The 13,180-nt window shown below is 38.7% G+C and overlaps 1 protein-coding gene across 2 annotated transcripts in view; it reads right to left on the reverse strand.

The window, feature by feature from the left end:
- DISC1 (DISC1 scaffold protein) overlaps positions 1-13,180 on the reverse strand; it is a 212,524-nt gene that overhangs the window by 42,934 nt on the left and 156,410 nt on the right. For both annotated transcript variants that reach the window (XM_075043282.1, XM_075043284.1), the window contains one exon: positions 10,979-11,039. In XM_075043282.1, the coding sequence (XP_074899383.1) occupies positions 10,979-11,039 (61 nt within the window). The remainder of the gene's footprint in view (positions 1-10,978; positions 11,040-13,180) is intronic.

The raw sequence follows: 13,180 nt of genomic DNA on the forward strand, positions 1-13,180 counted from the left end.
GGGATCCTCTCTGCATTCACAAGTATCACTGATTAACAAACAAAAGAGTTGATGAATATGAATTTCAAACTCCTAATATAATTCATGTAATCCAATCACTTAGAGAAAGATAAGAAAACAGGGAAGAGCACAAGTGATTGGAAAAAAAAAATTATAAGGAAAACATTACTTCTGCTCCAAACCAGAGAAATCTCAGCACACAAAAGAAGCAGAGTGATGTAGAATTACTTATTCTTGATGAGGCAAGAGTTCACAGTGGAGAGGACTACCGTGACATTAATGAGTTTCAGCGAAGTGTTGAACTCAAGCTTTGCAGGCATGACTGACCAGCACCAGAACAATGCAGCGTAAGAAAAAGGCATACAGAATAAGAAAAGATCCTAACAAAATACACAATTACTAACCAGCTAGAGAGGCTGTGAACTTTCAGCACATTTTCTTTTTAAGCAAGGGCAATTCTTTCTGTTTTTAGAAGGGGAGACCCAGCCTTGCCCTCTTGATGATTTTTGCTATGCTAAGTATAAAATGAATGGAAGACAAAGAGCCTGGAGGGAAGGGGGAGGCGGGCAAGCTTTTCCATGAATAAGCAGCAAAATCCCCTGTCACCTTGTCTTTGCCAATGCTGCGCACTAACTACTGAAGTTAATTCAGTAACTTTGAAAAAGCCCTAGCCTGGATGAAACCTGAGTTAATACGGACAGAGAGTTACTAAAGGCTGTGTGACCATGTGCTTTGCTTTTTCTAAAGCTTTAAGAGACACTGGAAACTGGTTCCAAATCTGACCTTTTTCTTTTTCTAAAAAGATCCAGTTTCAATGCTGAGATTAGATTTAAAAAGAACAGAGCTTTCCCCTACTTTTCATAAAACAGTACAGTTGTGTGCCACAGTTCCCTCACCTCCCAATTAAAAAGGAAAAAAAAAAAGAAATCAATATTTGTGACCCAGCATCCCTGAACAGGCAAAATGCCAAAAAAGAAAAATAGACAACAACAATTGCTAAGCTTGTAATTCTTGTGCCCTTCTTCACTTCTTACCATCTCATATAGAAGCCAAACAGACATTAAAAAATGTTCAGGGCACAATATATACCAAATATATATTGGTGCAATACTAACTCTCTACTAGGACTTAAAATGGAAAAGTAAATTTTGTGTTATGTCCCCTTCTGCCAGAGAACATCCCTCCCTTGACACAGAAATCTCCCTCCATGCCTTCAGCCAGCTGATGGCCCCTCAGCAATTAACACAAGTCGTCCTCCTCTTGCAGCAAGCATTCATTTTATCACTGAGGACTCAGAAGATCCTTGCTACTGTCACAAAAGACATGGTGGGTTCCATCAGTGCAATTATCTCCTATCTTGTGGAGGCCACTGACAGAAGCAATAGGGGTTTTTTTGTTTGGGATTTTTTTTTTTTAATATTTTCTCCCTTGGTGGAAGAAGCAGATTGCATTCTTTGCCCTCCTCCATTTTTACTACTCATGCAATGTGCATTGCATCTATAGGTGGTTATAAATCTTAGTTCTGCCAGTGCTGAAAGACACAAGTTACAGGTTAGGAACCAAGAGTTGCATCCTGACACAAGACGTGAGTTTGTCTATCAAAGGATCTCCACTAGCACATGGCACCAGATCACCCTGAAGATGAAATGCACATTATGCTGCAGAGACATGACTACAAACTCTTATCTGCTGCACTTCCAGAGAGATGATTTCAGTTCCCACCCCCTGTGGGCATTAGCTACACTTCCCACATCTAGAAGCAAAAGGAACAGCAAAGATTCTCACCTTTCCTCCAGATCCAGTTAATCTAGGTTAATCCATTTCCATGAAGCAATACCATCAAACTTCTTGTGAGATTATTTAAATTTACTAAGAGCTTCCAAGATACTATACTCTGTCAGGACATGGCGGACATTTTCAAATATATTGCAAGTGATCGTGAAGACAATAAAAACACTTAATGAGAGCCTGCACTGTGGTCATGCAGTCTAAGATATATTGAAAAATAATCTGCTGTGTTTTAAAGGTGAGAATAGGTTTTTTGTGAATCAAGTGCTTTCTTATATTCCTACTATCCAACTTTCCTCCCCCGATATACAGAGGAGATACACAAAAATAGGTGTGCTAAGGAATAAAGTTGAAAAAAAAAAAAGAAGAAAGAAGGTAAGAATAAAATTTAAAAAGTGGAAATGTGGCAAGTGGAAAGGAGACAGAGAAGCCACAATAAAGACCAGGAGGAGAATCAGAAAGCCCCCTCTCTAAGAATGCTAACTTCAAGACAGAGCAATTAAAGAACAGCAAACAAGAAAGCACACAAACATTTAAAGCAGAGGAAAAAAAAGAAATAAAGTGTTTTTTTTTCTTTGTAATTGAATTCACCATTGTGAAAATTAAATTTCCAAAACTATTCAAAAAAAGAGGATGTATCTCCCAAATAAGACTGGGCCAACATAGCAACAACAACAAAAAAAATCACCTGTAATTTATTAACTAGCACACTTAGCAGTTTGCTTTTCATTATTCACAGCTCCTTTTATTCATTAATATTTTGGACAAGTAAACTTCCCTCACTACAATAGTACCAAAACAAAAGATCAGTGGGATCTTGCCAATTTTTCCCTCCCCTATAGAAATCTATTTAAAATGCTATTTTTGTTCACAGGTTCCTATGTTCTTGTTACCAGTTACACAGCTGAACTAATAATGATACCATCAATTCACAGCACCATAACCTTTCCACAGCAAAGCAAGCGCTATGACATAAGTTGCTGTTCTCAGGCTGGAAAGGAGTATCAGCAAAACATGAGCCTTTAAGAAAAAATAATCCTGTTTTCATGACAGTCTGTCATGTAGACTGAAGAATAAGGTAACTGCAACAAAGCAAATGTGTTGTCCACAAGGAGAATTGATTTTCCAAAGTCAAGTCTTTGATTGTCCCCATATGGGTTTGGTGACACTACAATGCTTTTTCAACATTACCGAACCCAAACAAGTTTTTTGTTGGCGGTGGTGGTTGAAAGCTTTTTGGGAACCCATCAGTATGGTAAAACTACACACTATGTTCAAAAGAGACTGTTTTACTCTCAAGAACAGCAAACCACAGTTGAGACAGAATGCCTTCAGATGTCACAGAAGTGCGCAAAAATTTCTTCCAGCTTTGTGAATCTGCGAAGTTATTTACAGTATTCACTCTCAGTGGCATCAACTTCTAACCACGTTCCCAATTTTTAATATTTAAGGTAATGACACCAGGCCTAGTCCCGCAGCCCTTTGTTGCAAGGGCAGGCAACACAAGTGATTACGCTGACATCCAAGGGCACTTTTTCAGGGAGATAAGGATTACTTATAAGCAACAGCTTCAAGTCACAGGCAAATGCCGCATTTTGAGAAACTACAGAATCAATGTCCTATTTTAAAAAAAAAAAAAAAAAAAGAAATATCCCATACAGATAGGAACAGAAGTCATAACCAGATCAGAAAGGGACCTACACATCCACAAGGACGCTCAGCCCTTTTGATGTGCTCTAAGACCATCTTAGACCAGCTTTAAGACCATTCCTTCAGCATGCTGTGCTATTGAGAGCATTCATACCCAGCTCTGCTCCCAAAAACATTTCTGAAACAGTATACTATAAAGGAGACCCAAGACACGTGGTATGTAAACTAACAGGACAAATAATAGGGAAGAGTATAACTGTTTTAAGACTGTTCATTTTCAAGTAAACTGGAACGTGATGTGCTGGCAATTAATCCTGACTTGTCCTATGGCATGAAACTCTCAGGAAATTAGAGGTCTCATCTGAAGGAATGGAGCTCAGCGAAGACTACATATTCAAATGCATTAAAACCACTGCCTGCATGAGAAAACCACAAATTTCCCATGCAGGATGCACACATGCACTAGCAGCCTAAGCAACCAGGTTGCAGCCACATTTGTTCTGAACTAGTCAAGTGACATTTGATTGAATCCCTTAAAAAAAAAAAAAAAACAAAAAAAAACCACAGATGTATGAAAACAGGTAAGACGTGCCTTGGGCTCAACTTCTGCTTCTTCAGTAAATACAAGTTGTCCTGAACACACACAATCCCCTTCACATTTCAGAGAACAAGGAGCTGTGCAGACAAGCACACCTTACACGAGGGGAAGACTCCACTACGCTTCCTGGACTGTGCATCCATGAGTTGAAAAAAAAGCCACCATTAACATGAAAACAATCATTATTGAACAGAAGATGAACCAAGACAAATACCGAAAGAGAGCCAATTAAAGAAGAAAGGTTTTGCATACATTTCCAAAGCTACCAGGTGCTGTAACATTCAACAATGGCAAAGCACAGTCATTGCAATATTATGTCTTACTAGCAGACATATTTATTCGTTTCCCCGTTCTTGCAGAATAACACAGAAAATAGCTCAATAAAACACCTTTGTGTAATTGTCACCAGTTATTCTTGAACAATATTATTCCCCCCAAATAATTTCATGATTCCTATCTGGGAATTAGAAAAAGCAACTAAAAAGCCCCAGTTTTGTGATGAATGGAAGTCACAGCATAATCTTTTGAGGCCTGGAGAACAGTACAATCACATTAAATTCCCTCAGCTCAAGAAATGTCATCTTTACATCGGCTGGTACAAAAAAATTGTTTCCAGCCTGAGGCAGTTATGATAAGGGATTTAGAAGCCATCACCGTGTGGGCCATGAGATATAAAGGAATGCATCGCCGCATATAAAGTGTCTGCTGCTCACAATTTCGGAGCTAATGTTCTCACAGCTGTGTATGACTTAGACCAGCTGGGAAGAAGAAAGGGACTAAATGAGTCACTAGAAGGATCTAGTATTTTGTCTAACCTGCATTTAACACTCCTGCAGAACTGTTAGTAAGCAAAATGAGATCAGATCATTATCCAGCAAGGGACAGGGCTGCGTGCTCTCTTGGAAGCGCAACAGAAAGCACACACTCTTGAGGGGAGGTAGGCAAAGATGGCATTTCAGTCCTATCTGTGCACTCCTAAGATAGTACCGGTAGCTGAAACAGCCCTCAGGGCAACCGAGGTGGGTCGCAGGTTACACAAAATTACCGCAGGCCATCTGGCACTCCCAAGCATGCCTGCGCTGCCGGGCGTAGGAGAGGGAAAAAGCTTTTGGAAAGCCTTGCTCAGCAGCGTTAGCACAGCAGTTCTCCTCTAGCAGACATCAGTCTTTCTGCACAATGACATACAGGACACTAACAGCCCGAGATTAAATCTCACCCTTGCAGAAGGTAAGGGTCTGTAGATGGCTGGAGATGGGCTTTGTCATTAAAACGCTCGATATTTTTGCAAGCTTGTACTTGTACGCTTGGATACCACCGGCTGTGCTTCAACAGCCCAGTGTCAGACTTCAAACAGGGCTCTGGGTGGGCGCAGGAGGCTAAAAAGCTCCAGCTGGACACAGGGACCTCACCTCACTGCAGAAAATCATTACAGTCTTGAGAAACATTTAAATGCCTAATTGTTTAATTAGCGACGAAGGCAGCTCCTTCTGGGGTTTCTGCTGCCTCAGAGTTCAATTCTCCATGACAGGTCTGGCTCTCACATTCTGAGCGCGTGCAGAAAGATGAGCGATGGTCGCAAGATCTTTGGTTTCTCCTGATGTTTTATTTGTTCTCTGCCTCCTTCCCCCTCAAAGATGTATTCTCACTTGTGAGATGCTCGTTCATTGAATATCGTATCTATCATTAATTGCTCAGGCTATGGTTCCAGGCATAACTTTCATGTTAACATGCAATGCCACTCAGGAAATACTTGGGATGCCAAAAAAACCAGTTTAGGGCAAATGTCAAATCATTCACAGCATACAAAAAGGAAATCTTCAGATGACACACTCTTCTAACAATTCCACCACATTTACTCCATCTGCTTAAGAGTGCAAACTTTCACAGATTATCAGTTTCTAATAAGTTTCACAGGGGCAATGTATTCCAAATACGTTTCTATGGATATCTAGCAGATGGACACTTGAAAAATGAAAGCATTGTTATTTCATCCTGAATCTCATGAAGCTGATTTGCACCATTAATTTAATCTTAGTTTTCTTTGGTATAAAGAAATTAAAAAAAGAATAAGTATAGAAAGAAAGTTTGTGGGTTTTTTGTTTGTTTTTTAACTAAAATGGCTTATTTCCTTCTACTACTGCAAGAATAGCACAGCAGTGTCTCCAAAGGTAAGGCTCAGCTGAAAGAACCAAAGCCTTTTGCTGCATGTTTCAGTGATGTAACCGAATTCCTGTTTTTGCACGGCACTTTATTAGATAACTGTATTTACCGTGGAACATTTACTAGCTTCTGCAAGGGCAATGGTCTGAAAAATAATCTTTTATTTTTTCTAAATTTTACCTTGTTACACACATTTGTTTTCGTTTCTCCAGCTATCAAATACAGTTCTCACACAGATCAATCTTTCTATGCACACACATTCTCACAACCCTCTGTGCAATGGAAGGGAAACAGACTGAAGCTAGGACAGAGATTTAATGAGATACAGGGCGCATGTAAAATGTGACAGACACCCAATTGCTCACATCACATAACTTTCACTGAGATACGTAAGAGCTAGCAGATAACTCAGAAGATGATGAGTTTTCATGCAGAAATACATATCAAAGGTTTCGTACCCATTTGAAAGGCAGGTGATTTTTTTTGGTATCTTCATAAACAAGTGAATATTTACAAATCCCAAGTCTAGACTTGAATTCCCACACCTAAGTACCTAAACAAACGTAACTTGGTACTCTCCATCTCCATTGATTGCAAAGGCATTTATTGGTATCCCACACGTTTTGCAAAATCTGTTCACTTTTAAGTACTGATTTAGGAGACAGCTTTTAAGCACAAAATCCCAACCCAAATCTTCTGCTCTTATGGCTTTATAGAGCATTCTTTCCTGGGCTCAATTCATGACCCTCAACCATTTACATGACTTAAGCTCACTTATGGCAGAACTTGGTGGTTCTTAAAGAGCTGGATGGGCGAAGCCTGCTTTAGTCATGGTAATTATATAAAGCCCCAGCAGAGCCTTCACTTGGAGTGGAAAGAAGTAAGATGAAGAAATACACTTTCTCTGGAAGAACAAGTGTCCCACAAGAAGATGCTCAGCTGACTTTCAATGACCTAGGTCAGACAACTGTAGTAAACTTCTCCTGTACGATCCCTCTTAAATGGCTCAAGCGATGAGCTGAAGTTATCTAAGCAAAACTTCTCGCACTTCAGATATTCATACAGACAGATGTCTTCACTGAACACGGTTTCGGTATCCTAACTCTGACTACCTTTGCACATCTCCTGTTCACTAACAAAAGGTAAGCGATTTGCAAGGTCTACCATGGAAGCGATGGCAATGGTATTTACACTCTCAAAAGAGCAGCTAGTGATTTAACGTATGAACTGTAGGAGTGGCTTGATGTATATTGGTGACTGGAAAAGAGACAGCCTGCAGGATTATTAAACAAGCTATTTAGTTATTCTTTTCTTGAAGGATACTGTCCTCAATAACTGTGAATCCACTGCTCAGAATACCAGCTGTATTTTAAAAGGAAAAACCAATGTCAAGTAATCTGTATACTTAATGGGTGATTAGCCCTCTTTGGGGTGAAATTATTACATACTGAACATATTTCCTTTTTTGTCAGTGCATATTTTCCCCTTTTTTTCCTGTAGGTGCAAGGCTATTAAAAAAAGTACTTAGTTCTTAATCGAACAGATTAACATTCTATTAAGCTACTTGAGAACAGATGTATTCTGTAGGCTGCAGTCAAAAGTAGTGCATTTGTTTAAAATAACAAACAGAAAGACACTCCAGTGAATAAGTGAGGTTATCCCCCCCCCAAAAAAAAGAACAAAACCAACCAACCAAAAAAATACAGGAGGTATATATTCCAAACATTTCTTAAGAAAATAAACAAAAGAGAAAAGGGAGAAGGGATATTTTTTTTTTATAGGATGAAATTGATACTTGTTTAATTTTAATCTTCATTAAAGCTGTTTTGGTCTGAGTTTTCTTCATTAATTCTCTTCTATTATAAAAGTGGTCAAGAATTACATTTCTAATAGTTCTACCTTATTTTGAAGCTATATCTCAAATTGAAGGGGGTTGAATCTAGGCTGTTTCTATTTGAAACATTACCAAGCAAAATGATGTGTTTCATCTGGAGAAAAACTTCAGAAGCTTATTTGAACTCATGCTGCACAGACTTGATCCTCTATTGGTTTCAAAGGCATCCAAAAAAGTGCATCCATGAGCCAAATGCAAATTTTACCTCTGCCTACAATGCAAACTTAAAACAGTCTTTAAACTTTCCTTAGAGAGCCTTTCTTTAGGTTATGATATATAAGGAGTAATGTGAGCATCTATATGAAGACCCAAAAGAAGAGAAACAGTTTCTCAAGTTATTTCCTTCAGAGGGAAGAAAAAAAAAAAAAAAAGTCTCTTGAGCTCTTGCTTACTTTTTTAATTACTCAAGCTGTAAAGCAGGTGGAGTTAATTACTTGAAGACCAAAGAACCTTTAAAAAACAAGTATCTATAACCACTTTATTAGCATACATACAAAAGGATTTTAAAGATGTAGTATCTTAAGGACTACTTTCTGGTAAAACCATTAGAGATTTTCTCTTCCCACCAATATTAAAAGAAATTCTTGGACCTTAATTACTTGGGATAAGCTATTTTTAGAATAATACCATTTGTACATATTGCAAAAGTGTTACTGTTTCAGGACTGAATCTTTGCCATCTGGGGGCTTGGCCAGCACTGGGGGGGAGGAGGTTTTTGTTGGGTTTATTTGGTGAGTTTTAGGGGGGGGTGTTGTTGTTGGGGTATTCGGGGGCAGGGGAGGGAATTGGTTGGTTGGTTGGTTGGTTGGTTTGGGGAGTTTGTTTGTTGGTGGGCGTTGTTTGGGGTTTTTTGTTTGTTTTAATTCTTAAGGGCAGGAAGGGAAATTCTAGGAGCTTGGCAACACTGCCACAGTCTGTGAGAGACAGAGAGGCTGATGGCAAGCTCTGAAGTGCATGTTAAATGCACCAGTACGGCTGCAGCGATATACTTGGACTGCATGAATTTGTGTCCTCAGCATAGGCTGGGAAGAACACTTACCTCAACAGCAAAACTTTGAAGCTTGTAGCCTAGTTGCAATAGAGAAACTAGACTGAAACAGGCCCAGGTCCATGTGGTACTGAGGAAGGCAATCCTTGCATACAAAAGCAACAAATTCATAATAAAATATTCGATAATTCGTAAATCTTCTAAGGGAAATTTGAAATGGTCAACTACTATTCATAAAAAAATGCTTCTAAAATATAAAGCAGCGCCAAAAAGAGGGTTTAACTTTTAATCCCTCCCCTGGAATGATACTCCCCACAGAATCAGGATGCATACCACCAGTTCAGCATGGAAATTTCTCCCACAAATAGAAGGAAGAGGGGGAAAAAGCATGCTGCAAGCTCATTAACAACACATATCAAGACACATAAAAATGTGTTGCAATTTAAGATACTGATGCAGAAAAGTCCAGGGAGACAACCCAAAAATTATACAAGAAGGCATAAATAAATTAAAACAAGCCACAACTGCAGATTCTATCTGATATATTCTCAGAAGGAGAAAAAAGTCTATACAGAATTTCCAATTATTTAATTGTTAAAGAGAAATTTACTTCTTTCTGGGACCCTGATATGTGAGTTAAATCCATACAGCCTAGAAGCATCAATACATGTTGTTATACTTTATATTTTATTTTTAATAAAGAGTATGGTTTTCAAAAAGACAACCCACAGAAAGTTCTTAAGACTTGTCTTAGACTTAGAGATTGGAGTATATGTAGTATAAATGTTATTAAGGGGGGGGGTTAGGCAGGACACAGACACACAGCTTGATCTTTGAGGCCTGTTTCCATCATTTTTCACTCAGCTCTTGAAATTATTTTTAAATTTAAGAGTTATGCAAAATAAATGCTTCTGTATTCAAAAGTATGAGAGAGCAAATCTAAAGATCTGGAACCTTCTCCCTATCAATACAGCAAAAAATAAGGGCAACAAGTTCATTAATTATACCTGCTCAATAATAGAAAAGGAAGTGGCACTAATTTGGTGGGTTGCAATTTATTAAGACACAAACTCCAATTACTTCCTATGAAATCTTTTTCCAGTACAAATATACTTGTGCAAGGTAAAGTCCACTATAACAGAAGATTCCAATACAACAACGGAGCAACAATTACTAATCGTATTTCAAGGAACAGCCTAAAACTTGAGGGTGATCTAGAGCCCCCTTCACAGAGCAAGAGAAGGAAATATAATGCTAACATTTGGTTAAAAAAAAAAAAAAAAAAAGACACAAAAATAAGTATATTCTGCATTAGGATTCAGTTCTTAAAATATCTCCATTGTTGTCTTGGTTTCTATTTGCTTTCCACAACCCCCCAAAATGGCACTCTTTTAAAACTGTTATATAAACAGTCATTACTTGTTAAAGATGCCTAGAATTCTGGTAAGGGATCCCCTGGCTCTGCTCAGAGTTGGGTTTTGCATAGGAACAGAGGGGTGATTTTCAACCAGCTGTCACATCCCCAATATTTCAGGGCTTCTGAGTGTTCAAGAGCTCACACCGCCACAGGCGGAGCGGGAACAACGCACACACCAACCGCATGCGTGCTGACTTTTCTCTGACCATACCACCGCTGCTCCAGAGCAGTCCTATACCCTAGAGAATGTAGCAATTAATTCTTTCTTTTACCTGCATCCATTGGCAGGCTGGTGGCAAAGCTGCTGAAAATAGCCGTGAACAGAAGTCTTAACAGTAACACTTACGGGATTTCCAGCTCTGAACTATTTTTTATATTATTCTAATGCAAGTTCCAAAACATTCCCTAACACTTTTGTGCACGTCAATCCTTCATTAAGAAGCATTTTTAAGCTTTCAAAGGTTTCCATAGTATCATCCTTACCTATGTAGTTTATCCTCCAGCATCTCCATGTACTTTTCAGCATTTTCTTTTACACTGGTCACTGCAAAATAAAATTCAAATTTAGGTAATAATATAACTGTACAGTTCTGTATTATTTTTTTAAAAACTCATCTCTTACCTACAGATTTTGCATGTATCAGGTAGAAACAAGAAATCCATTAATCTTTTCCACATTCACATTACAGTGTGGGTATCTTTTCCCTTTTCTTCTTGAAAGTCTATTGTATTTGTATTACATTAATATATCTAGTAATTAATGCATTAACCTCTTGCTTGTGCCAGAAAAATGGTGAGAGTAACAAAGGCACAGATTGTAGAGGTTTCCTCCTGACAAAAAAAAAAATACCCAAACCCCAAAAAACCCCCAAAACTCCCCAACCAAAACAAAACCCAAAATACAGCAAAAAAAACCACAGAAAAAGAAAACCCACACAGCTAGGCCTTCCCCTTTATCTTCAGGAGAAGCAAGCAAGCCTAACTAAATCAGTCCACACATAAGAGTCTTTTAAAACATTACGAATCTTGTATCAAATGTCTTCTGATAGAACTGAAACACCACAAACTGAAAAGAATTACCACTCAAGATTGTTATGAGATTTGGGGTTGGGGGTTTTTTTGGTAGTTTGATGTTTTGGGGTTTTTTGTTTGTTTTTAGACTTGGGACCTAGATATTGCCTGCATATGAGTCCCTACAACTTGTTCACTCAGAAGAAACTCCAATAAACTACTTACCATAATACACAATAATAAAGCTATTATTTTGGATGACCCCTGGTACTCCATCATGAGTATGAATGGGGGAAAAGGTAAATTCCCTCCAGGAAAATGAAGGCTTTTAGACAATAATAATTTTCACATTATGAGAACTCTTTTTTTCCCCTCCCTAACAGCTGCATGCCAACTCCAAGTCTAGTAGGACTGTTAATCAGGTGGTCATTTTCAAACTCTTAACTCATTGAACATCAATTAAACATATATTTCATAGGAAGACGCATTCTACAGAGCATCACTGTTTTTATGGGCAAAGCTTACTACGTGGATCACGTACCCTGTGAATTTACCCATCCATCTTCCCCTATTTGCCCTACAATACAATGCCCCCAAGCACAGCTTACACATATCAAGTGCTTCACGTATTTCTCACCTTCCCCTGTTATTTTTTGTATTTTTTTTCCTTCACAAAGTAGAATGTAACACACTAAAGCCTAATCTGAAAACTCAGCATTAACCAAATCAGCTGAACTGAAGTTGTGTTCACACACACATACACACACACAGGAGTTCACCAACTGAAACCACTTGGGTAACACCATTAGCAGCAAGCATCAGGGTGAATGTAACATCGACTGTCTGCAGAAGGTGGTGTTCACCTGGTCACACAGCAGTCACGCATCACTGAAGCAGTTTGCAACCCAATAGCAAATATAGGACACGTTTTGCAAAGTTGATCTACTTTTTGGGGTTTTTTTTAATTTTTATTTTATAAGACTGTTTATCGGATTAGCAAAAAAACTCCCCAAACCCAAGAAAACAAACCAGCCACCAAAAACAAAGTCGAATCCAAACCCAAAAAACCCCAAACCCACCACAACCCTAGTACTCTGGAAAGCACCACAATTTTGTTCATAACATCTTTAATCCAGTCTCACTGTCAGAACAGGTTCCGCAACACAACATCTTGAGCCAGCAGGATTCTGGAAGATGATATTGTACATACACAACTGCATTTGTTTATACATTCACAGACCCATCTCGCCATTAGAAGAGCGCTAGTGAATGTTATGCAAAGGGTTATATAAGGATTTTTGCAATGGCACTGGAGATTAAATAAGTTTCCTTAGCTTGTAGCAGTTTTATAGCAACTACAGGGCTTAGGAGAAGTTCCCGGTTTCCTTACCATGCTTTTATTCCTACGCTTCCTGCGGAACTGCGGAGAGCGTGCAAGACTGCAAAAGTCTTCCTTTAATGACACACTACAGCCTTACATAAACTACCACCACTTTTTCCAAACTCCCTATCCATCAATTCCCAACACACTGACCTGAGGTTCAGCACACACTTTGACAGCAGATAGTTTAAAGGTGTATGGCTGCCGTACTTCCCCTTCTCTTGCCATTGTCATAACATCCTTCAACGTGAGCTGTTACAACTCAGGGGGGCTTATTCTTTCGGATAATGAAG

The sequence above is a fragment of the Buteo buteo genome, chromosome 12 (genome assembly GCF_964188355.1).
Source record: "Buteo buteo chromosome 12, bButBut1.hap1.1, whole genome shotgun sequence".
Taxonomy (NCBI): domain Eukaryota; kingdom Metazoa; phylum Chordata; class Aves; order Accipitriformes; family Accipitridae; genus Buteo; species Buteo buteo.